The 26492-nt window shown below is 40.0% G+C and overlaps 2 protein-coding genes across 6 annotated transcripts in view; both read right to left on the bottom strand.

Moving 5' to 3' along the window:
• Nucleotides 1-1328: 1328 nt before the first annotated feature.
• alx1 (ALX homeobox 1) lies at nt 1329-5601 on the bottom strand. The gene is made up of 4 exons (XM_020937727.1): nt 5361-5601; nt 3484-3770; nt 2717-2836; nt 1329-1667 (listed from the first exon to the last, which is right to left on the bottom strand). Exons 1-4 carry the CDS (start codon nt 5599-5601, stop codon nt 1329-1331), a joined length of 987 nt encoding a protein of 328 aa, XP_020793386.1.
• Nucleotides 5602-15781: 10180 nt separating this feature from the next.
• lrriq1 (leucine-rich repeats and IQ motif containing 1) overlaps nt 15782-26492 on the bottom strand; it is a 30164-nt gene continuing 19453 nt past the window's right edge. For 2 of the 5 annotated variants that reach the window (XM_055155313.1, XM_055155317.1), the window contains 6 exons: nt 24584-24841; nt 20645-20866; nt 19065-19149; nt 18022-18147; nt 16522-16607; nt 15782-15888 (listed from right to left, as the gene is read on the bottom strand). In XM_055155313.1, coding sequence (XP_055011288.1) covers nt 16572-16607; nt 18022-18147; nt 19065-19149; nt 20645-20866; nt 24584-24841 — 727 coding nt within the window. In that variant the 3' untranslated portion in view covers nt 15782-15888; nt 16522-16571. The other 3 variants (XM_055155314.1, XM_055155316.1, XM_055155315.1) reach the window with 3 other exon arrangements.

The raw sequence follows: 26492 nt of genomic DNA, 5'->3' as shown, positions 1-26492 counted from the left end.
TATTTTAAACTGTTATTAAATGGTACAGTTAATAGCTAATGTGTGCATTGTGTCACTATGGTAGCTGCTGAACATTCTACCATAAACACTTCCAGCATGACGTCACTGCAAAGTATCAAATTTGTAAACAACAAAAATATAGCAATATGAAAAGCATTTGATTGTCTGTCATTAACATAACTATCTTAAGATTATTTTATTAAAATGAACTAATAAAAATATCAAATTTTCCTGGTGAAGAGTCCAGAAGACACCTTCTTGTCTCCATGGAGATGCTACTGCTTTTCCAAAAATGTTCCACAGTATGACATTAAACTTATCTATGTCCATGGAGACAAGCAGGTAACACAACAAGGCAAAGGTACAAGTTGGATCTGTGGAGAGGCAACACCGCTCACAGCAATAATGCATGTTTTTCAAAGTATTCTTTAGCAGTAAAACATCTGTAATTAATAAAGCAAGATAGGTAGGTTTAATGCCATACTGTAGAATATTCCAGGAAAAAGAATTAAATGTCCATGGAGACACAGAACTGAGGGACCTTCACCAAAAAGGTTTCATAGTGCAGCTTTAACACCACTCGTTTTGTGCACTTGACTTTCTATGTACATTGACTTTACTCTAAAACGTACCGAAATATAGATTTGTGGAAGTAATCTTGAAAAAGTCACAAATGTGCAAAAGATGAAACAAAAAAACAGTTTGAAAAATATTTTTTTTAAATGTAGTTTTTGTTGTAAAACTAAAAAACAAATTAGATTATTTTAGGTAGAATCTGTAAACATTTCATTTTAAAGGCACCTTCAGGAACATTTTTTGCTGTTCATACGGAAAGGTTTGTGACCATGAAAATATTACAACCGCTCAGTCTCTCTCTGCTCTCTCCTGGTTAAGTCCTGCTTGAGACCTGGTTGAGTCCTGGTTCAGTCTTAGGTTAGACCTGGCTCAGTCCTGAGTTCTGCTTAAGTGCAGCTTTTGTGGCCAGTATACCAGAGGCGATAGTCCTGTTTTAGACTTTGTTGAGTCCTGGTTAAGTCTTGGTCTATCAGATCGTTTCAAACCTGGTCTAGTCCAGGGGTAGGCCTGGTTTACTTCAGTCATGTTTAGTCCTGGTTAAGTCTTGGTCTAGACCTGGTTTTTCCCTGATTTAACCTTACTCTACTAGTAGATCTGGTTTAGTCCTGGTTTAATCCTAGTTCTTGGTCTAGTCATGATTTAGTGAGTTAGTCCTCGTTTAGTTCTCGGTCTTGGTCTAAGAGGAGGTGGTTCAGAGTTTCTTTTGTAAATCTCATCTTCTTATTATAATAGTTTCAGTCTTTATTTCCTGATCACATGGTCCAGGAGATGTTTGCTGCGTGCTCTTTGGCTTTCATTCTCAGAACAGCAATACTCGAAGATCTCCTCTCCAACTCGGGCTTGGTCTCAAACACGTGGGTCCCGTGGGTGCTGTGGGTGCTGTGGGTGACGTGGGTGCCGTGTGGAGGGTGGGGGGGCTGGGTGGAGGTGAGCAGGGCATCCGGGTTAAAGACGTTGAACTGGTTTTGCTGGGTGAAGTGGAGGTAGCCGTGGTCCGAGGAGGAGACACAGGGAGGAGAGGCGCGCGGCAGTACACAGGAGGAGACAGAGGGGGGCGCCACTGAGGGGGATGACCACAGGCTGTTGGGGATCTGCAGCAGAGACACAGAGGTCAGAGGTCAAAGGTCATGTAACATCACAACATCTGAAATCCATGGTTTAAAGGTCCTATACTACACAAAATTAACTCCTGTGATCTTTAAGCCATGTTATAATGTTTACTTAAAAACAGACCTGGAGTTGAGTTTGTTTCATTCACAAATTTGAGTAACACTTTATTACTCTGTCTACATCTCCAAAGGTCAAAATGCTCTGTTCCACCTTGTGATGTCATGTAGTAATAGTTTTCAAGTTAAAAGTTAACAGCCGCTTTTTACTCTACTTTTTAGTTCAGTATAGACTGGCAATTCCAGGGTTGAAATCATCCAAATGATTCTAATGAAGGTGTGTGGACACAGCGGAGCACTTCCTGTATCATCACAAAGTGGAGCAGAGTGTTTTCCGTTTGAGGGGAAAACTCAACCTAAATATGCAGCGTTTGTGTGTTAAACATGTGCAAATGACACAAAACACAACTCCAGGTCTGATGAGGAAACGTTATAATACAGTTCAGAGAATAGTGTAATATGAGCCTTTTAAACTGAGGTGAAGGCCTAGTCAGAATTCTGTGGTGGAATTTGCTGGTTAACTGTCAGATTGCAGAGTTATTGACCATGTTTATGGCTCATATTTCTGTAATTACTGGGCCTATCCACATGAAACAAAAACTGGCACAATGTCTCCCCTGTCAGTGTAAATAAACAGAAATTAAAATATTTGTTTCCACTGAACAAAAAAGTGCTGGCATTACTCAATCACAAAAGGTTCATTCAGACTTATAGCCCAAGAGAAACATGGAAAACCAAACCCAAGTCAAGTTAAAAAAAAGAGATATATATTATTATTTAGATTTAGAATTGAATTTTAGTGTATGGACAATAGATTGAGACAAGCACCGTTTACTACAAAGGTTCATTAATCTCATTTGCACTAATATATTATAATGAATTAAATTCATATGTATTTTGGTTGTTTACTTGTGTATTTGTTATTGTTTACCTGTGCGTAAGTGTTGTTTACAAGATGATTCATTGTTGTTTACCTGTGAGTAGGTGTCGGCTCGGGGCAGCAGGTCATACGAGGGCGGATAGTGTGGTTTGTTGTGCAGTTGTCCGTATCTCTCTCTCTTCCTCCATTTGGCTCTGCGGTTCTGAAACCAAACCTGAACACACACACAGGTAGAGGGGTTCTGTTTTAGAATCCAGCGCAACTTCAGCACATTGCATTCTGGTACTTTTTGGTACAAACTGCCACTTAACTGATGTATAATTAATACACTGAGAAATATTTCAGTGAAAAAGTTACAGTATTTATTCATTTCAAACAGCTCATTTTGTTGAGTGAATGAAGAAAACTGCATTTAATAATAAGCCTGATGAGGAAAAAAAATCTTATATAATCATCTTAATATTAATTTAGCTCTGTAATAAAAGCAATTGAAACAGCTGGAGAAGTCAGTTTGAGTGATAATACTTAGTTTATACTGTACCTTTCAAGACACACACACTATTTATTCATTCTGATGGTTACCTACTATTGTAGCCACAGCTGCCCTGGGACAAACTGACATAAGTGAGGCTACTAATCTGCACCATCTGCACTTCAGAAAATGTCTGTGAAGTGTCTTGCCCAATGACACAACGGCAGTAGGTACTTGAGCCAATAGAGCCCCATATGGCACACTGGTGTTGACTTCTGTCTGTCTGTTTTGGCTCATCAGTTATAACACTGGACAGGGGAAGCACACATACAGTCTATGGGCTTAGTACTGATGAATCATGGGAAAAACACTTCTCCTGTGACCCGTACCTGTACTCGGGCCTCCGTGAGCTCGGTGCGCGTGGCCAGCTGCTCGCGCACGTACACGTCAGGATAGTGCGTCTTCTGGAAAACCTTCTCGAGCTCGTCCAGCTGCGCGCTACTAAACGTGGTGCGGTGACGTCGCTTTTTACTGCTTGTCACGTGACTGTCGCACTTCTCCGTGTCCGCGTGCTCCGTGTCCGCGCGCGTTCGGTGGTGCTCACTGGACACCGGGGAGCACGCGCCCAGGTCCGCGTGCACCGAATCCGCCTCCGGTTTGGCCACGACGTACGACGCTGCAGAGGAGAGAGGGAGAGAGAGGGGGGGAGAGAGAGAGGAGGTCAGAACATCTGAGAGATGTGTTAGAGTTGGAGATGAGGAGATGGGGATGAGGAGGTGGAGAAGTTTGGCGCGGTTGAAACTTAATTTAACAAAATTAAATAGGGACCTCGACATTATCACTACTAGTCATTTACCCGAGAGAAACTCCTGTCAATTTGAAGCAACTGTATAAATATGGTTCTACTCTAATGCAGTGTTGATCATTTATATTTTAAACTATATTTTTGTCTAATATTTGTATTAATAATAATTTTTAAACAGACTTTTTATTCCATGTTGATTCTGAGTGCATTCACATTTTTTCACGCGATGTATCAAGAGCTGCCATAACCTGTACATTAATTATGCTCTCTCTTACATAGGCTTATTATAATACATATTATACAAGCCCATATCTGAGACTGAAAGGGAAATCTCACGTCAGGTTTGAAAAACTACCAATAGGCCGGAAGAATTTATCTTCAATAGGCAATACAATATATATTTTAAAATACCTATTCTATGTTTATACTATATTTTACATACGTCAGGGACATTTAAAAAAAATAGTTTGAGTTGAGCTGAATGTAATCTCCAACAGCTCATTGCCTGTAATTGTTTTTAATTAGACCTATAGCACGTAGGCGCTTAACACTATTTTCATAATGAATTTAACGAAGAAGAATTAGTCTAGACTTTATTTTTGTTAATTTTTAGACTACAAAATATAAATAGGTCTTAAGTATAAGTAATAAAAATATATGAATTAATAACAACAATGAATAACAATTTTTACGCGTAATTCCCAAGCGGATCCGCACAGGCCTATTTCCACAAATCACGCAGTAAATGTCTTTTTTAATGTTGCTATTTGATGTTAAGGCGTGAAAAGTGTGTGTCTCTGTGTCAAGAAGACGAAATGTCCCAAAGGAGGAGAGCTCGTGCGTAAAACACGTCCAGCGGAGACCTGTGCCAAAACAAACCGACCGTTGCGCATAAATCATTACGCGCGCTCCGAATATTACAGCGCGAGGGTCGGGCCATTTTTCTCTAAAACTCAGCAACCATGACTCACAAGACACATCGTAAGGCCGTGCGAAAAGGGCAGAATATTTGTAAAAAATCAACTGAACGACTGAATTACTGTCGTTAAAAATTACATTATAAATACATTGGTACCACAAACAGTCAAAGTGTGGGTGTCAAAAGTAGAACGCGTTTTAAAATCTTCAGTAGCCTAATTTGTGTGATATTTATCAAAAAGTGAATATAAATACACAATACATGTTTAATTATTTTTATACAGACAATTAATTTTGGTTCAATCTATAATGAAATGATACATAGCACAAAAATATGTGACATTTTGCAACTTAATTAAACCGTAGTTTAAACTAAACTTTTATGTTGTATCAGTGTGTAAGATTTTTGAGAAAGTTTCAAAATGCAAAAGGTTTTCTGTTGTTTAGCTTACGCTCTGATCATTTCAGTTCTATTGTGTTAATTCAAACTAAACAAGATTAAAGAAATGATCTTGAATATTCGTGGTAAATAGATGTACTGACCGTTATGTTCAATGCACGGCTCGTCCCTCTCGCTCAGTCCGAAGCCCTGGGAACACTTCAACGAGGTCTTGCTGAAAAAGTGTCCGCCCTCGAGGCTCTGCAGCACGGGCTCCAGGTAGAAGTCTGTCCCGGTCTTCAGTCCGGAGCTCTTCAGCGGGAACTTCTCCTCCAAAAACTCCATAACGTGTGTGCCAAAAGTGTGCCGTGCGTCAGGACGCAGCAGCGGGAGTGTTTCAGACATGTGGCCGGGGACAGAGGCTTATATCTCGTAGAGGCCCGAGCAGAGCCGCCTCTCCTCCGCGTGGAGCTCAGGTCACGCCCACAACAAACCAGAGGCCCCGGGTATAGAACCAGAGACTAAACCTGTCTCTTTAGTCCTCTTTCACTGCTTCATAAATCTCTCTCACGCGCACACTCTCTGGTCTTCCTCTAGGCCTCCTAACTCCCCCGCATCCTCTGTACCATGTCTTTCCTCTGCACCAAGTATTCACTGCACCATATTTACAATGTCCCTCCTCTGCATCATATTTTCACTGTCCCTCCTCTGCATCATATTTTCACTGTCCCTCCTTTTCATGTTATTTATATAGTAATAAAAACACCCATACAAATTTAATTGTAGGTACATTTAATGCTGTAGTGTGGAAAATTCAATATAAAGCAATAAATTATGGAGACAAGCAGCTGGAGGATCCCCACAAGAAAAGTTACACAATGCAACTTTAATGATGCACATTTATACAGAGTACCAATCCTATTGCCTTTACAAGGTTTATTCTTGAATCTCTATATATGAAATGACCTCTTCCTTAGACCCAAACAGAAACCCACCCAAGTCTCCAGACCTGGTCCAGACCTAGCTTTGGTTCAGTCTGGGGTCAGACCTAGTCCAAAAACCGGTCTAAAAACAAACCGGACCAGGGTCCTGCTGAGTCCTGGTTCAGTCTCAGAACCGAGAGAGTCCCATTTCTCAAACAAGAAACTGAAACTGGCTCTCACCAGGAGCACAGAGCAGAGGCACTTCAAAAGTTTGACTGGTGAGAAGTAATTTAAAAGTTTAAGGTCATAATATGATTAAATTTTACACAGTGGGGCTTTATCTCTGCCCTCACTCGTATACGTCAGCAAGTATAATGTCCAAGTTTAGTCCTGGTCTAGTCCTGGTTTAGCCCTATACTTACTTTAGTCCTACTTAAGTCTTTGTTCATGTTTTAGTCCTCATCTAATCCCAGTCCTGCTTCAGTCCCGCTCTAGTCCTGTTATAGATGTAGGCTAGTCCTGGTTCAGTCCTGGTCTAGTCCTGGTCTCGTCCTGGTTCTCTCCTCTCAAGAGTTTTTGTAGGTGTTTTTAGACTTGGGTTCTTCTTGGCTTCAGACCTGATCTTCCAAAACCTGCTTGTGCCTTCTTCCCGATTTGTGGCCGGAGGTTTGGTCTAAACGTGGATCCAGTTTCATACGAGTCAGGTCCGGACCAAAAGTAAACAGCTCAAACAAAGATGGCGGCTTCACGGGCTAATGTCTGTGGTATTTAAGTGCAGAGAGAGACAGGAACTCAAATGTCCAACTGCCTCCAGGACATGACAAGAACAGTCCTCCTTTAGTCCTGGTTCAGTCCTGGTGTAGTCCTGGTTTATGTTTGAGTTTGGTATACTCTGCTAAACCTGGAGTCCTGTGGGATCTATGTTATTACACTATTAAACATATTATGCTGCTATGCCGGAGAGACTGTTTGTGAGCATACTGTTCCCAGTCAAAGTTTTACCTTCTATAATCAAACTGTCAGTGAGCATTGGACTAACTTCCAAGTCCTGTTTAAGTCCTACTTTAGTCATGTTTTAGTCCTGCTTAATTAACTATAAAATATCTTGTCAAAGTTTTTTATCAGAGCTACAGTGCTGTACTCTGAAATACAGCCTAAAAAAGAAAAACAGTTTCTTTAAATTGCCACTATTGATCAATTTTGTGTGTGCATGTGTGTATGTGTGCTCCACTGGGGCCTATAGTCAATACCTTGTCTTATGTCACATGGTAAGATCAGATCAGAATCACATTTGTGCTAAAACTGAACATGATAAAATGTAATGACTGAAAACTCGGTCAATAGTTCATAAATATTTAATGATAAAAAATTATTTTACAGGATTCAAATTATTAAGTGCAATTTCCAGCAATCCTGACTGAGTCCAGGTTTGACCCTGATTCAGTTCTGTTTAATCCTGGTTTAGTCCAGTTTAATCCTGGTTTAGTCCTGGTTTCGTCCTCTTCTTGCCTGAGCCCCAGCCTGAGCTCAGTTGTAGTTTTTTGTCTCTAAATGAAATTCTCTCTTTTTGAGTCAGTGCAGATGAGATGCGTTTGGGACCGGAGATGTCGGACACTGGAAAAGAAAAGAGACACCTCAAGACCTGGTTCAGTCCTGGTTAAAGTGCATATGACACATTTCACTTACACACAGTTAACATGATTTTACTAATCTTGCCTAGTTTTATAATGTTTATAATGTTATTTCCTAGTTGGACCCTGGCAGGAAATGTGACAAAAACAGAGGTAGATCTATAACTGTTACCTAGCAACCGCAATGTAAACAAGGGCTCAAACTTGTCTAATTTACAGAATAGTTATAATTAGACAGTTCAATGACAGTTTAAATTGTGCATAAATTATCTCTGCATTTTGTATGAAGTTTTCAGTGTTGAAGACATAGGTAGAGGGATTCCTCTCTCTCTCTCTCCTTCTTCCTCTCTTCTCTCCCTCCTCCAAATCCTTTCCTTTTTCTCTCTCTCTCCTTCTCTCCCCTCATCCCTCACTCTCTTCCCCCCTCCACTCACTCTTTCTTTCTTCTTTTCTTTCTGGTTATCCCACACACAGAGGGGCCCCGTGGAGCGGACTCAGCCCCAAATCGAGCACTGCAAGACACGGCAGACTCCACTTTCCCTCCCTCCATCCCTTTCTCTATACGTCCCTCCTCTTCTCTTTCCCCCTCCTGCCTCCTCTCATCCTTGATAGGTTTTAAGTAACATAAATTAAATGTATTATTCAAAGTCAGTCATGCTCTTTTTTTCTCACTCCTTTCTCTTTCTATACATTCTTCCTCTCATACTCATCTTTCTCTCCTCGCTCTCTCGCCCTCCTCTCCCCTCTCTCTCTTAGTCTGTCTCCTTCCTCTCCCTTTCACACTCAATCGTGTCCTCTAGCCCTCTCTTCTTACTCTCTCACACTGTCTTCATCCTACGCTTCTATTTTTCTCTTGTGCCTGTCTCTCTCTCCCTCCCTCTCGCTCTCCTCTCCTCTTCCCCTCTGAAATTTCTTTCCTTTCTTTTCCTCTCTCTTCTCCTCTCTCTCTCTTTTCTCTCGCTCTCTCTCCTCCTCTGTTCCTTTAAATCTGCAGAGGTGCTGTTTATTTTCTTAAGGTTAAGTCCAGTTTTAGTCCAGATTATTTGAGTCTTTGGTTCAATTCTTTTAAATAAAAAACAGACATTTCCAGGTGTAGTTTGTTTTGACTCAACTCAAAGAAAAACCACAAACACGACAGAGCAAACTGGTTTTAATAACCTTGTCAGCAGATGAATTCTCACAGTTTTTGTGAGTTTAGTTTGTTGAGAATCCATATAATTCAGTTTCTGCATTTGCATCGCCCCAGGTCCCACACGAAACTGACCAATCACAGAGCAGCACTAAGGTTTGGCCAGAAACCAGCACCGGATGAACCAAAACTACTGGATGGTTGATTTTTCGGTTGTGTTACAATGCTTCAACCAATCAACATGAAATATTTCTTTGATCATTCCAATCATTGGCTGTAATCACTTTCAGTGAGAGCCATCCCAGGCTGATGTATAGAACTCTCTTAGCCTAGATCAATCTGGAGAGATCCAGGTTAGGTTTTTATGGGTTTAAATCTGGATTCAATGAGGATTTCAGGATAATTCAGATTATAACATAATTGTAACAAGTTAAAAATAATAATTGTGGGAATTTCATGTCAGTTTACATCCCTAAAATTAAACCTAAATTTAAAGTGATTTCTATTAGTCATTACCTAGTCCTGGCCTATTCCTGGTTTAGCCCTGGTCTAGTCCCAGTTAGAGGAAGGCTTCATGCAGAGGGCCTCTGACACAGGGACATTTCAGAACAGATCTGTAGTGGTCTAAACTACAGGGTTAGCAGCTTTTACACAGAATAAGGAGATTTTAAATAATAATTTATTATTTATTATAATTTATTATCATTGTGAGGATTGAAATAGGTGTTTAGTTGAGACTTTGATAAAGTCTCACTTTGTTGTATGAATTTATTAGACCTCCTAATCCCTAAACACATCTGCACAAACGTCTCCTTATTGAATCTTTATGAAAATGTCATTTATTTTTTCACGGGCAGACTTCCCTCACAAACACAATTACTCTGTGTGTCTGGGCGGTTATTTCTCACATTGTGAGGACTGTCTGGATCATGAAGCCCAGCTTGTAATGGGGACAAAACACAGCTCCATGACGTAAACCTTCGTTATTAGATCAACAACACAGTTTAAAGCTCAGATCTGGGTTTAAATAGGTTAAAGTGCATATGAGACTCAACTACCAATTTCACTCAAACATAGACAGAGGAGTGAGATCTTACAAAAAAAGTAAGAAAGTATTTTTCTATAGTTCTAAATAGTCTGTATTCTAAATTGCACAGTAATTTGCTTATGATTAGAAAAATTAAAATGTATTGTGTTAGTTTAAAAGTTTGCGCATAAATAGTCTCTGTATTTTAGATGGAGTTTTCTGTGTTTGTGACATAGGTAGAGGGATTCTGTGTCAAACTCCCAACACAGTACTTTTTGGCGTCCACAGTTTTGGTCTCTGTTAGTGAGTGTGTGTGTGCATGAGTGTGTGCGTCTGTCCTGTGTTAGTATGGATGTGTGTGTCCGTCCCGTGGAAATGATTTGGTCCTCAGCAGACTCCACTTATCCACTTATGGGACAGAGCTCTATTTAAAACTCAGGATTCCTCTGGTCATCTGCTCTTCTCTCTCTCACACACACACGCACACAAGCACACACACACACAGGCTGAGCTAGATTGATTTTAGGTAAAACTGTTTAGTCTTCACTTAGTCGACTAAAATAATCATAGTTTGTGTCAGTGTCATATTATTGCAAAAATGAAATAAAAACAAAATAAAACATTTTGAGTGATGAATAAAACTATTTTCAACTTTTCTAAGCAACTCCTCTGTGAAGCAGCGCTAGATATGTTATATGTTGTAATTTTTTTTTTCATCTGTATTTCTCATCAGACTTATTCTGGTCTGTTTTTTACCACTAATTATTTTTAATTAACTGTAATTTCTTCTGTGCTCTTCTGGGGTAGGCAAAATTATTATCAATATTGTAGACTCTGAGGTGTATTTCTGGACATCTGTGGATTTGACAAATTTGAAACATTCAGAGAATGAGATAGAATACTGACTCTGCTCTGTCTGAAAAAGGGACACACCATTCTACTGCCTCATGAACTGACAAGAGACTCGATTATAACTTTAGTATACTTAAAGGTCCTATATTACACAAGCTTTAAGTCATGTTATAATGTTGTTACCTCCTCAAAAACAGACCTGGAGTTGTGTTTTGTTTCACTCACATATGTTTGAGTAATTATTTTTATTAGTCTGTCTGCATCTCCAAAGCTCAAAATGCTCTGTTCCACCTTGTGATGTCATGAAGCTGTAGCTGTCAAGTTAACAGCTACATTTCACTTCTAGTTCAGTAAAGACTGTCATTTCCAAGTCTGAAATTATCCAAATGATTCTGGTGAAGGTATACGGAGTTTAAAAACACAGTGGAACACTTTATGTATTCCCACATGACATCACAGGGGCCAAAGTGTTTTCTGTTTGAGAGAAGAACTCACCTTAAAAATGCAGGGTTTGAGTGTTAAACGTGTGAATGAAACAAAACACAACTCCAGGCATGTTTGTGTTTGTGATGAGGAAACAACATTATAACAGATAAGAAAATAGCATTATATGAATCTTAAACATGAGATCAAACCCCATAGACTTTCAAATAGGTCTGAAAAGCCGACAGACTCACACTTTTTTGGAGGCGCGCAGATGCCGGGGCAGAAGTGGGAGGCCAGACACACACGGCCTGGGTCAGTCTGAGCACAAACACAAGGAGGTTAGATACTCCACAGATCTGACACACTTATGTTCAAATAGTGTTTTATATTTTTTTGTATTTCACAAAAAAATAAAAGTCCTCCTCACCACTAGCTGAACTCTGCCTCCGTTCAGAATATCCCGCCTCATCCTTGGTAAGAAACTCTCACTGAAATAAAAAAAAAAGAGGTGGTATTTCACTTCTATGGGGTATTAATTGCTAACACATTTGGATCACCATGTTGCCCTTTATTCTTTTGAAAATACTATATTTGCTGAAAACAACATATCAACACATTTCATTTGTTTTTGATGCTCTGAGTCGAAAGTCTCCTTCACAGTGTTATTACATTATAATCAGCATATGTTTCGCTAATGAAACATCAGGTTTGTCGAGTTGTTGTGTACTGTTTTTTAACATGTTTTTGTATATTTATGGAGAATTGTTGTGTAGGTGACATAGACTTGTGGGTGGAGCATCAGACAAATCTTACAGCTTACCAGAAGGAGGGTTTGAATAGGGCCTGGGAGAGATTGCTAAAATATGCAAACATGCATGGATGACATCTAAAATCTCTTCAAACATATTTTTGATGAAGAAACAAGGCTAGAACATTCCAAAAAGTCAATTTTGCAAAATGCACCTTCTTTTAGGTATGATAATGCAAACAAAATGAATGAATTAATAAAGAGGACACTGACTCCTTAATAAACCTGTCGGAGTCTCACCTGTTTGTCTGTGAAGGCTTCTTCTGAAGTTCGGTCCCTCTTCCTGCACATAGCAGAAACAAGCACAAGCAGAGAGCGGACAAAATGATGACATTATTTATTTCAGAGGTCTACCACAACAAGAATGCATGTTTTGCAAGTTATTTTAGTAATAAAAACACATGTAATTGAATAAAGGCAAAGTAGAAATGTAATTCCATACAGTGGAACAATTCAGACTAACAAAAACATCTCCATGGAGACAAGCAGACGGCAAAACCTCCATCAGAAAAGTTACATCCTGCCCCTTGAATACTTGCAAAAGAGGTTCTAGATACATCTGTGCACCATTCACTAAATTCATAAGTCTTTGTAAAGTAGATACTGGAATAACTTGTCTAATAATATCAGCACTATTTCTCTAAAGCCCATATGACAGGTTTTCATGTTTTTCTAATTCTGCCTTGGCTTGGTAGGATAGTACCTGTGGTCAATATACATTATAGTTTCAAGTGGCTGCTATTGAAGGAAAATTGAGAAGAAAAGTTCAAAATACAGGAAGTTGCACTGACTTTTAAAACAGAATCCCTCTACCTATGTCAGCAACACGGAAAACTCCAAAATGCAGACTATTTACGCACAAGGAAGGCTTTTTCCTCACAGTTTAAACCTTCATATAACAAAATAAAGGTGTTTCTCTTTATTTTTATTCATCTTATCATGACTATTGTGTAATTTAGACAAGCTCTGACTCATGTTTACATTATAGTTGCAAAGAAATAGTTTTGGAATTACCTCTACATATGTCACATCTGCTGCCTGTGTTTAGCCAAGAAGTACAATTATAAACTTTTCCAAAATTAAAAAATATAAATTATTTAGGAAAATCTTAAACATAATAATGCTAGCTATGTTCTAGTGAAATAAATAGTTTAACATGTCATATGCACTTTAAGCTCCTCTTTCTATCAGATTTGTGAGTGACTGTGGCCCTGCGGTGAGGAGAGGCGTCCCAAATCCAAACCAGATGAAAAGCGGTGAACGCGCAGAGAGCTCAAGTTAATAAAGTTATTTTGTATTTCAGAGCCTAAACAGCAGCTTGGATTTCAGCGCATGTTTGTAGGAACTCGGAGTGTGAAATTCAGTTAAGTGCTTAGGAGACAGGAGACAGGAGGAGGAGACAGGAAACAAACAAGGAGCTAACCAGGAGAGTTTGGACGCGGATGTTTGGGGAAAAACTGAAAGAGAAAAACTGTAAACATGGGGAAAGTATTGAAAGCTGGGAAGGCTATATGGAAAAAAATATGAATGTGTCATTTTTTTAGAGCCAAGGTCAGAATTTGAGGATTTTATCTTGAGTCACGCTGCAAAAAGGAATATCTGAATTGTTACTTAAAATGGGAAAAGTGCATATGACAGGTTAGACTTAATTTACAAAAACACAGTTAACATCATATTTTACAAAAAAAACTTGCCTATTTTTTTCTAGTTTTTGAAGTCTGTTTGCTATTGCTCAATAGATACAATTAGACTAATCATAATAAAGGACAACACCTTTATTGTATTAAATGCTTCCTGTATTTTTGTACATTTGTTCTCCACCTTTCTCCACAAACTGACACTTAACAGATGTAAACCTATGGTAAATATTTACCACAGGTACTACCCTGCCAAACCAGGCCAAAATTATAAAAACATAAAAAAACAGTCAAATTTGTAGTTTGTAGTGTATGGAAATTACCCATCCTTTAGTGTTTCTGGGTTAAACCTGCCAGGAGCAATGGGTTCCATCTACAGGTCTGAGCAGGTCTTGGTCAGGGCTACCTTAGCTGGGGGCTTAACTGTTTTTTTAATGCAAAAAAAAAAGTGTATTTTCAGTGGTCTGCTTCAGTTGGCCTGCTGGCGTGAAAGCTGATCAGGTTTGGAGTGGGTCAGTCCTGTCCACGTGCCCCAAACATAAACAGCGAGAGGGGGATATCTGAGGAGGAATCTCCCTGAGCTCTAATCACCTCCAGAAAGAGCACTCAGGCCTGAACGCAAGCCCCAGAGAGAGCTGGAGAGCTGGGTATAGAGAAGAGAGCCAACTGGGGCAGGCTTGGTTCTGGTTGATTAATCTACAAACCCCAAATGGATATCCCACTGATGATAAGATAATGTAGGTAAAGTGTCTTGCCTAAGGACAAAACAACAGTTTGCACTAGAATCACTGCTGCCATTCCCAGCCATCTCCCATCAAACCAGCCTCACCTCTGATCTTCTGCTCCCCTTGTCTGTGCTCCTCTGGTCTGGACCTCATCTTCTTGGCTCTCCTGAGCATCAGCAGAGCTGTGCATCTGTCTGTGAAGCCCCTGAGTCACAAACAGATGGTTAAAGCACACTCACAAACCAGGAGGCCGGAGACTGTAAAGCTCATTACAAGTGTAAAGCCTCATTATTATTATTATGGCATGAGATGAGACCTGTCCATTGTCACAGTAAGGCACACTAATGAGTCTGCGTGTGTGTGAGGGAGAGTTCATCTGCTCTGTCGTGTGCACAGAAAACCACAAAGTCAAACTTGAGTGTTCAGGATTTTGTGAGAAGAAACATCAGAATGGCACACAGGGAAACAGTGGCTCAGGGTTTAGAAAGGTCATCCACCAACCAGGAGGTCACAGGTTTAGTCCCAACTCTGATCAGTTTGAATGGTATATTGGATAGGATATATATTGAAAGGTTTATTGTTGGACTGGAAACTTTTCCATTGTGGGACCAATAAAGGCTCTGTTGAACTAGCTCATGTTGTTGTGTCCTTGGGCAAGACACTTCCCTTCACAGTTCTGTGGTTATTCTACTGTAATGAGTAATTTAGTTCTTGTATATGAATGTGTGAGTGAGTAGTTTGTGTCTTTAAACTAAAAGAATTGTATTTTTAAGACAGATATTTACCATTCTTCTACAATCTTCTCAGATCGTTCTGAGAGCCCACTGAGCACTGCTGAACGGAGAGGGGATGTGCTCCTGAAATTACATAAAAAAATTAACCATAAATCATGTCAGCAAATCTGCAACTTGAAAGTAAACAGCTAATTCCACCATAGATTTCTGACCCCTTCCTCCAGCTCAGTGTTAAAGGACACCCATGCTGTCTCCTTGTTTATACATTTAATTGTGTTTTAATAGTGTCCCCTCATCATTATCTTACTCAGAGTTGTAATATTTAAAGTCCTACTGTGATACTTTTTAACCAAAATTCTAAAATTAAAGTGTGTTTTTTTCATTTTGGTTGTATTTATTGTACTGAAAAATGTATAAAAACATTCATCCTTAATGTGAGTGGGCTTGCATCTACATAAACCTGACACTTATTTGGCCCTTAGGATGGCCTGCTCCTGCTTTTTTCCATGGAAATGTTGTTTCTTTGGCTATAATATTCCACAGTATGGCATAAAACAAAGTATGGTTTTAACTTTCCATTTCCATAGAAGCATGCAGGTGATGTGAAACCTCCAGAGAGTGACACAGTGTTGCTTTAATACAGATGGCGGTCAACTTGAATCTTTAGGTGTGATGCATTAAAATGTGCCCCACCTGAGAGAGAGCGAGGGTGAAGGTGCTCTTGTCATCTCAGAGCTCCAGGCCTGTTTGGATCTAAGGTCTGTCACTGAAGGAGCTTCCCAGAGAGAGGTGCCACAAGCCTGGGGACAAATGCACAGTTAGTCTGCCCCCCAACAGAGAGGCAGCTGTCTCCTCCTCTATGTGTGGAGGTTGAGGGTTAGACTCCTGATCTCTCTGAGTGGAGTGTGCATGTCCTCCCTGTGTTACTGTGGCAGAGTGGTTATCCTGTCTCTCGCAGTAAGGAGGTTGTGGGTTAGACTCTCATAGTGAAGTGGGCTAAATTCCTGGGAGATTTTACCTCTGTTAAAACAATAGCAGACTGTTTTCTGAAGCATTGATGGTGGACACTTGTATCAGGAGTTATGTCTCTCCCCAGACGCGTTGCTGTTAGACTTGTGTACATTACAAATATATGATGCAGAAGACACACAGCCATGTCCGGTCACCACTCTGTTTTTCTTGGAGGATTTTGGAGTTTTTACGTTGAAGGAATGCCCATATTTAAGTCAAATCTACACTTTAATTATCCTCCAGCGCTTATTTTTACTCAGTGTGCGAGCTGTGAGGTTCATCTGTGCTTTGATGTGTAGGTTTAAGTCAATAGAAGGAGGAGAGAAAGGGAGAGAGCGAGGGGGAGAAAGACAGAGGGGGTGGGTGTAAAATGTGATGTATAAACTATGTATGCGTAAATAAATGTATAGTAGATATTGTACCTTAGCAGACAGTGGCCGTTCCAGTTCAGGAACATAACTCTCACTGAAGTCTAAAATCCTAGTGACCAGTCACCGTCAAGAGACACCTTTAGGAAAAAACAAACGTTAAAAAGGGAATATTCTGCAAAATCTTTTGAGCTTTCTACCATGTTATGCCTGAAGAGGTTTTAAATGTCATCCATGCCTGTTTGAATAATCTAGTGATCTCTCCTGGGCCATATTCGAACCCTCCTTATGGAGGGAGATTCTGTTAGCTTCTGTGCAATGCTCATCCCATAAGCCTATGTCACACACTCCCACGCTCTCCAGTTCTCCAGAATACAAAACTGTACATAACGCTTGACGAATCTAGACTAGTTTCATTAGCGGGTTGCACTCTGATTGTGTTGTGATAGCACTCTGAAGGAGGAGTGACTTAACACCATGAGCAAAGGGAGGGTGAACTTACAGAATTTTTAAAACAATGCAAGGTGACATAATGATCTAAATATGTTATGTTTTAGCAGTTAATACCTGGTAAAATAGCTCTTCTATAAAGTTACAGTCTGAACATTCAGACCTGGCCCTGTTGTATTCTCACATACCACCACTAGATGGTATCTATGTTAGTGCTGTCTGATAGTGTGCCAGCTTTGGCCTGACAGAAGAGGACCAGAGAGCAGAGGTGAGGGAGGAACGGTTTTCACATCTGACATCTACTGGTAACAAAAATCTAATACATTTACAATTGGGAGCTTTAAATGTTATATTGATACATTGCATCTGATGTCATCAACATTCTCTAGGGTAGTGATGCTAACTGGAAGCTTTTCTCTGTCTGAAGCTGTAACTCAAATTATTTTCATTTGGGCTTTAGTTTAACACAATCTGACCAGAAAGAATCAACTTATTAGTTGGAACTACAGCAGGTGCGATGATATTTGCTGTTAAACAAGTCCCTCTCAGATAATATTACAGTTATAAGATAGCCAGAAGTTTTTCAGTCAGTCTCACCTTTTTGTTGAAAATCAAACACCTAAATAGAACCATGGACGCTTGTATTGATCACAGGCTCTTGAAAATGTACTGATTAAATCCATTTCAGACTTTTTCTTGAGTTTTTAGACAATCTTTGGATAATTATTGCTAATGTATGCATTGTGTCACCATGGTAACTGTTGAAAGTTCTGCCATAGACACATAGACACACATACACGTAGAACACCCCCAGCGTGATGTCACAGAAAAGTATCAATATGTATATCTTACTTTAAAAAGGGTAACTATATATGCATGTCCAAGCAGTACTCATATTAATCTAAAGGCTTAAAGCCCATTCAACTGTCACCAGTCAGGTCTTTGGGGTTGAATAATGGCACCACTTTCTGTAGCTACTGTGAAAAAATAATTTCACTTTTGGTAATTTATATTGACAGAGAAGACACAAAGCTGTTTTTTGTTTTATGAAGATAGGCCCGGTGAGATATTAACCATAAACCAGTCAGTCAGTCCTGTACACACCTGATCCATGACAAACTCCTCCAGGTCCAAGGGCTCCAGGCCCTCGTCCCACCCAGTATCAAAGCTCTGTGTCTCAGCTAAAGCGTGCCGCAGCCTCCTCCTCAGACGGAACCCTCTCCAACATGCCTGGGACACAGAGCGATGGAAGGAGAGAGAGAGAGGATGAGAGAGAGAATTATATCAAAGTGTGACCTGTTGAGCAGGGTCAAACATTAGTCACTGGTTTTGAGGACCACTGCAGAGAAAGTCATGTTTTATCACTCTCACAACTGTACCAGACACTGGAGGGACCAGAGACCAGACACCACAGACCAGAGACCATAGACCACAGACTATAGACTATAGACTATAGACTATAGACTATAGACCTTAGACCAGACCAGAGACCAGAGACCAGAGACCAGAACAACTTATATTACATGTATTTTCCATTACAAAATGTGTCTTAAACAATATCATTTTCTATAGACATGAAACTCTTTAGGATCTTTGTGTTTTGTGTTTAGTGAACTCTGAGTGACTCCAGGCTCAGAGGAGACAAATGAAACAGCACTAAATCTTCTGACTCCCCAAGGAATAAGAAAGAAGGAAGAGAAAAGGAGAGGAGGAGGAGGGGGAGAGGGAGAGAGGGAAAGAGTGGAAGTGAAGAGAGGAGGAGAAGGAGAGGAGAAAAGAGGAGGAAGAGAGAGGAGGAGAGGAGGAGAGCACTTAAAGGCCCATTACATTACTTTTTAGACTAAAATAAAAACATGCTTTTTATTTTGGCTGTTTTTATTACTGCAAAACAAAGACAAACTTGCACATGCACAAGTGAGCTTGCAACTCCACAAACCTGACTCTTATTTGGCCTCTTTCTACTTGTTTCCATGGTAATGTTGTTCCTTTGGCTATAAACTTCCACAGTATGACCTTAAACTATCTCCATGGAAAATGTTGTGGCTTTTTTACCTCCAGAATGTTACACGCTATTGCTTTAAACAGGCTAGACTTGATTAGGACTCATCTGACTTGTAAAAAACATGATCTGACTTGATATGTGTTACCTGTATTACCACAGCCGCCCGCTCCCTCTCCTCTGTGTCTGCGGGGGGCGCTGTCCACTTCTGTCTCATTGCTGCTCCTTTACTTCTCCATAAAATACACAATCACAGAGAGAGTTAGCATGATGTCACTGCTCCTCCATCTCCCACAAACGCAGATTTACTCCTGGGCAAACATCTGGACCTGCTCCCGGGGGTCTGGAGGCTCTGATGAATGGTCCTCTCAGAAGATAGAGGAGCATTAAAGATCTGTACTGCTAAATCACAGAGAAGTGGCTGAAATGATGACGAACGTGTACCACGGAGAGCTATGAGAGCCTGCCGCTAAAATAAGACCCGTATCAAACATGAAGAGGGAGGGAGCTTTTCAGGGATGTTCAGAGACGGAGCAGGAATGTGGACTTTTATAAATATGAGACCACAGCAGCGGATCTCACATGTCCTTGTTACCGTGGAGATGTGTTCAACAGACTGTAAACTGTAAAGGAAAAGCAGTTTTGAACAACATAACAGGTTGTCATAAGTATCAGGAATCAGATACTAATTATTATTTAAATTAGAAACTCATTTGAGCAGGTATCAACTAGAAAAGTAAAATTCACAGGACACACATGAACATTTCCTGAATAGCTTTAGACTGATCTTGAGCTGCCTCAGAACTGTACAAACACATTGACTAGTATACGCCCATGGACCATGGAGCCTACCTGGACCACTGAGAGATTACGCAAATATAAGGCCATGTAGTAATATAAAAGAAATGACTATAATTTACTGTTGAAAATCACATTCTATTGCCTAAAGAAAGAGTGTTTTTTATTATCATTGTGGTTTTGGAATCAGTATTGAGTATCGAGTCTATTCATTAAATTTTAGTAAGGTACAACAATAATATGAAGTGTGCTTATAAAGTTAAGGTTAGGGTGGAGGTTATTATAGGGCAGGGGTGTCCAAACTTTTTTCATCAAGGACCACATATTTAAACACAAATGAAGCAGAAGACTGATCGAGGGCCGTAGACTGGAGCTCAGTACAGTGAATAACTGAAATATGTGCATGTTTAACACGTTAGAATGAGCCATCAGTCTTTATTCATGCTAAGACCCTTAAAACCACACACTAAATATTCAATATGAGCTTTATCAAGGTAGATTTTTTTTAAAAAATGCTGTAAAAAGTTCATTTTTAATTAATGCAAGGTAATTTGGGCCAATTCACCTGGAAGCCTGAGGGCCAAGAAAAAATTGTCTGAGGGCCACATTTGGCCCACGGGCCATAGTTTGCACATGCCTGTTATAGGGAAATGTGTCCTCTGTATTTGCGGCATGCCCTGGTTAAACCTGTCAGGAGCAGTGGGACTCATCTACAAATGTTGAGCTAGTCTTGGTCAGGACTACCTTAGTTGGAGGATTTGACTAATTGTGCTCGTTTTAGGTTGATGGGGGAAACTGGTGTGCCTGGATAAAACCCACCCAACATTCGCAGTTTGGTAGCTGAATATACAGGAGGCTGCAAAGGGTTCCTCTCAGAAAGAAGGTTGTGAAGAATGCATATATATGGCAAATATGGCAAATCACAATTACTTTTTTGGCTGGAGGAATAATGGATGCTTCTCCGTGCTCTCCTCTTCTGTCTGCACTTCCATTTCTCCTCCCTGTTCTTCTGCCACTCCTTCCTCCCCTCTCTCTTGTACTGGGCTCATCTCTCCGTACTCGTGCTCCAAGCGTTGTTCCTGGGCCAGGTGAAACTCCTCGTCCAGGTGTCTACAGCAAATCTCTAGCTCCTCCAGTGGAGATGAGGTAGCACTGCGAAAAATAGGACAAATATTATTAGTTTAAAGACCTAATGTGTAATTATATTGGCTTACCCAATCTTGTTGTATTCTCATTACATGCTATCTATATTACTGCAGTTGGGAGTCTGTCCAGCTTTAGCCTGACAGAAGAAGACCAGAGAGCAGAGGTGAGGTGAGGGGCCAGGTGAGAGAATGGGGAACAGGTTTCCTTTATTTACTCACTCACAGATAGCAGGTTTGAAAACTAATTGAAAAAGTAATTATTTACCAAAATACATTCAAAGCTTGCATTCTGACAATAATATGTATACTATTGTCCAGTTTTAGCTCTGGTTCAGTCCTGGTTTAGGTCTGGTTTAGCCCTAGTTTAGTCCTGGGTTAGTCCAGGTTTAGTCTGGGTCTTAGTCTCCCTGGTGGTCTGCTGCCTCCTGACCCTTTCTATAGAAGCTGGAGATAGTGGGGGTCAGACAGGGGACTGCTTTGGCTTGGGGCCCTGCTTTGGCGCTGCTCTGGCTGGGATAGACCCCACGCTGGGAGCCCTCTGCCCTAGAGCCTGGGACAATGGAGCTCTCTGAGGGGAGACCAGAGGAGGGTAACACCAGACAGAGAACTGCAGCCGGGGGGACATATGGGAGACCCTACCCCCCTTGAGTCTAGGTCAGAAACGGCCTTAAATGAGATACCTACAATTCATCTATCTGTGAGGTATTTTGGGGCTTAGAGGGAAAACAGAAGAAGAGGTACCAAACTTTTAAATTTTTCTGCTTCATCAAAATAGATACGAAATAATGTTTAATGAGGGGGTATTTTACTTCTATGGGGTATTAACTGCTAACACATAGCATATTTAGATTACCATGTTACCTTTGATTTTTTTTGAAAGTGCTATATTCACCAGAAACATTTTAGTTTTTGACGCTCTGAGTGTCCACTACCTTTGCTCTCAGCAGTAAGTAACTCCCCCGTCAGAGTGACTGAAGTGGCTGTGTAAAGTTTTGTGTCATGCTTTTGTATATTCGTGGAGAACTGTCTTGTGGGCGCATGGGTGATGTATTGCACAGAATCTTACAGCTAACTGTAAGAAGGATTTGAATAGGGCCTGGGAGAGATTGTTTGTGTTACTTGAGAAGGACTTTTTAACAGCACAAATCAGCTCACCTGCTGAAGTTCCAGCTAAGTCAGTTCTTTCTGGTCAGACTGTGTTAAAACAAAGCTCAGATTAAAGTCTCACTTGAGTAATAAAAAGCTTCAGAGAAGGCAGAGCCTCTAGTTAGCATCACACCCTTAGGGAATGTTGATGACATCAACTGCAAAGTATCAGTATCAGTAGTGTAAATTAAATGAGCTTTGGCCCTTGTTAACATTATGGTGAAATGAGTCTAAGCTGTCATGTGCACTTTAAACATGTCAGTATTAAGCCAGTACTAAATCAAAGTTCCTTCTGTCTTCTGTCTGCGATGGAAAAATCATTCTTAAACATTGTGTCTGCTCATAAACCACTCCCTAAATCACAACATTAGAGGCGTATTTATCTGACACAAATGAATGAGGAACTCCAGCTAAATATTCCACACGTTTAGGTTTGATTTAAAGGGGAGCCATTTTAGGAGCCATCATCTGTTCAAAGGAATCAGAGACGATCAAACATGACCGGACTGCCTGTGTGTGTGTGTGTGTGTTTGTTCTATATAGGAGAGCAGAGGTATAACTCATGTGGACAGCTGTTTCATTTACATTGTGCTGGGTTAAATATAATAATGTAAATAGAGATGTTTGGTCTGTGAAGAGGCCACCTAGCAACAAGAACCAGGACTACAAAGAGAGGTCTCTAAGTATTTTTTCATGTATTTGAGCAAACTGTGTCTTTCCCCAGCACAGATATATTGTATAAGGTCAAAATAAGTACACTCTGTACAGTCTGTCTCTAATTATAAAGCGTTTTGTCCTCCGCAGCAAACTAGAAAGGTTGCTGTTAGCATGCTAGTTGTTGTTAGCATTACCTGTACTCAGCTCTTGCTCAGAAAATTGTGGAAAGGGCTTATAAACTCATGGCAGTGAATGATTAGGATGCTTGGAGTGCATAAGGTAAGTGACGAATAACTTTGGAACACTGCTAGTGTTCTAGCACTAGCAGTGTTCTGTTTTTTCTAGTTAGTTCTGTTTTTAGTTCTGTTTTTTTTTTTTTTCACCTTTTTAAGACAGTAAAAAACAGGTGCAGCGCCTTTAACTTTCTATTTTTATATAGTCATGTGACGTGTCTACTGTTATGCCTAATCACTAACAATATGACTGAATCTTCAATTAAAATGTGATTAATTTGGTCCTATTTTAGTCCCTTCCTGTTTGGGAGTGATCCGTCTCTATTAGTGGAGTTTTTGTTGGTGTCGCGTCTCTAAACCCCGTCCTGCTGTGACCCCACGATGACCCAGCAGGTACAGTTCAAAAGTCAAAGGCCGTGTCTCTCGTGGGGTCGCTGCAGTGAGAGTGAAGACAAGGCCTTTGTGCACAAGTGTGGCTGCTCCTCAGGCTATGGACCATCACAGTATAAGCACTATATTTACTGGCAATGAGTAATATCACAATTGGTGTTTGAGAGATATGCAAAATGTGATTATTTGAGTATTGTCTAGAATAAATTAATATAAAAAATTCTGCAGAGCTGAATAAAAAAATAAATAAAACAAACTTGCAGAGTAATCATCCAATTAAGGACATAAAATTATATTTCTGTACTCTACAGGAAAGAAGGGGAGGAGCGAGGGGCAGAAAATCAGGTCTAATTGCCTCATTAAAGCCGCAGTGTGGACCTTTGTGTCAGGATTATCTGTCCAATGAAAAGGACATTATCTGGCAGAGATGCCAATGTGTGAGAGACAGGAGACAGGAGGACAGTGGACACCTTCAGTTGCCAGCACAGAGAAGACTGGACATCTAATGCACTGTGTAGAAGACCATACAGTATTTAACACTGTAAAATTAATATTAATGATGCGTAAAAATAATTTGAATTCAGGATATTTATCTAAATATTTACTTTAATTAATTTTAATTCTAATACGTCTAATACATGTAATTCTAATAAATATTTTATATTTTACTTTTAATAAAAGTTAGCATTGATCATTTTAAATTATTGACATGAATTATGAAATTTTGAAACTAATGGTTTTCCCTAGATCCATTTCCCCTGACTAAATGTATAACTGATCTGGGGATTGGTCTCTGCACTCCACTGCTCCTGACAGGTTCAACCCAGAGACAAATGGATAAAATGCAGATGACAAATTTGGGACAATAATATTACAGTGTGTACGGCAGGGTTTTCCAACCTTTTTCCTCTGGTGTGCTACCTTTACAAAACAAAAATGCCAAAGAGCTACTTATTTTAGCAGTTCCAAGAAACTGAGTATAAATAAGAGTCTTAAAGCCTTAGTTGGTAAACAGTTAGATGCCTGTAAAATACAAAACATTATCCATTTATTAGTGCACAAAACTGGGCAGCATAATTATTACAATGGCAATTAATCAAATTGTACTTAGTCAGCCCAATATATGTAATTCAGACATCCCTTGGAGAGCTACTTGGAAAGGGGCAGAGAGCTACTGGTTGCTCTCACAAGTTACAGGTTACCCCACAGGCTATAGGTTGGAGACACCTGGTGTACAGTAATGTCATGTCTTAATGTTTTATTGTACAGTTTTTTTTTTATATTTATATTTATTTTACCTGATCTCTAAGCGATGGCGTGCCTGCAGCTCTCTGCTCTGATGGTGCTGATTCTGACACAGAAAGAAAAAGGTCCCAGAAACCACACTCAGCCTGGGACCAGGGCCAAGACTAAGACCAGGACTGAGACCAGAACTGAGGCCAGGACTAAGACCAGAACTGGAGCCAGGGTCAGGTCTGGAGCAGGGATTTGGAGCAGAGTCTGTGGGCAGTCCATCAATGGTCCTCAGTCCAAGGACAGACTTCTGCAGAATGGACCTGGTGGAGACAAGAAGCTCTCACTTTAAAACCTCTCTCACAGTTTGCATCAAGTAATTTCTAAGAAAATATTTTGCCTTCTGAGAACCACCAAATCTAAACTATGTCCAAAACAGGACTTAACCAGTGTTATACCAGTTCTAAACAAGGACTATCCCAAAGAAGAACAAGAATGTGGATTATATTGATTCGACATCCAGAAAATATCTGAACTTCTAAGGAAGGAGCTCCGTTTGAGAACCACTGTACACCACTCTAAAACATGAGGGAAAGTGTAAGCTCTGAGATCCGAGGAGAACTACTAAACACTTTACTCATTTGAACAGGTATTGCTACTAAAAAAGTCACATTCACAGGACAGAAATGAACCTTTCCTGAGTAGCTTTAGAATGATCTTGAGCTGTAACAAGTATAAAAGCACATAGACAAGTAAACACCCATAGACCACTATGGAACCTACCTGGACCACTGAGGGATTACACAGTATAAGGCCACAAGGTAATGTAAAAGTACTACAATTTAATGTTGAAAATTACATTCTATTGTCTAAAGAAAGAGTTGTTTTTTTAATCACCGTGGTATCAGAATCAGTATTGAGTATCGGGACTGTTCTTTAGTATCGAAATTATTTGGAATTTTAGTATTTCGACACTGGTTTGGAGTTTGCAGAATCTGCCTGTGACAAGCCGAGACACAGGTCCAGATCTGTGGAGGTCCACTGTTACATCAGAGTTACTGAACAAAAAACAAAGAGACTAGTTTTCTTTACATGGACAATATAGTTCACTCTCGCCTTCAGCAGCATTTAGACAACATTTGAATTCTTCTGATAGCAAAAACACTAAATCTATGGACACTTATAAATCTAGGCTGGTGAAAAAAGAAAAATAAATCCGGGCAGTCTCCACACCCCCCCTGCATTAGGAGTTTAAGCCCCTCCCCTCAGGCAGGAGATACTCGGTGCCCAGATGTAGGACAAATAGACTGAGAAATTCTAAAATGTTCCCAATTAAGGAAAAAAAAAAGAAACTATTATTAGAGGTATTTGTTAGACTCAGTCCTGTGAAGGAATGTGATTAGAGCAAATGTTTGTTTTTTATTTACATACTAGTATATTTTGCAGTTGAGGTAGAATACAGTGATTTAAAGGGCCTCTCTGATAAAACAGTGGACTTTAGGACTTCTGGTGTTTGGGGGCTTGGGGGAGATGTGTCCAATGCCTGAGGCAGGGGAAGTCTGGGGCGAGTCTGGAATTTAAAAAATCTACAGAAAAAGAAACTACAACCAGAGAGTAGAGGTGAAGAAGACCACAGACCACTCTGATCAAACTGCAGAAAAGGATCTGTCCTGCAGGGGTTAAAACTGTGTTTTAAAGGACCCATATTGCAGTATATAAGATATATGTTATAATGTTAATTCCTCATCACAAACATACCTGAAATTGTGTTTTGTTTCACTCACACATGTTTGAGTAATCCTTTAATATTAGACTGTCTGTATCTCAAAAGCTTAAAATGCTCTGTTTCACCATGTGATGTCATGAAGTTTTAAACATAACAGCTCCTTTTAACTTTTGTTCAGTAGAGATAGGCAAATCCAGAGAAATCATGAAAATTATTCTAATGAAGGTGTGTGGAGTTTACAAACAGTG

This window comes from Boleophthalmus pectinirostris, unplaced genomic scaffold (assembly GCF_026225935.1).
Source record: "Boleophthalmus pectinirostris isolate CB_2022bp ecotype Guang Dong unplaced genomic scaffold, ASM2622593v1 HiC_scaffold_2, whole genome shotgun sequence".
NCBI classification, from domain to species: Eukaryota; Metazoa; Chordata; class Actinopteri; order Gobiiformes; family Gobiidae; genus Boleophthalmus; species Boleophthalmus pectinirostris.
Note: the sequence above shows the minus strand (reverse complement) of the source record. Positions and strands in the feature narration are given on the sequence as shown.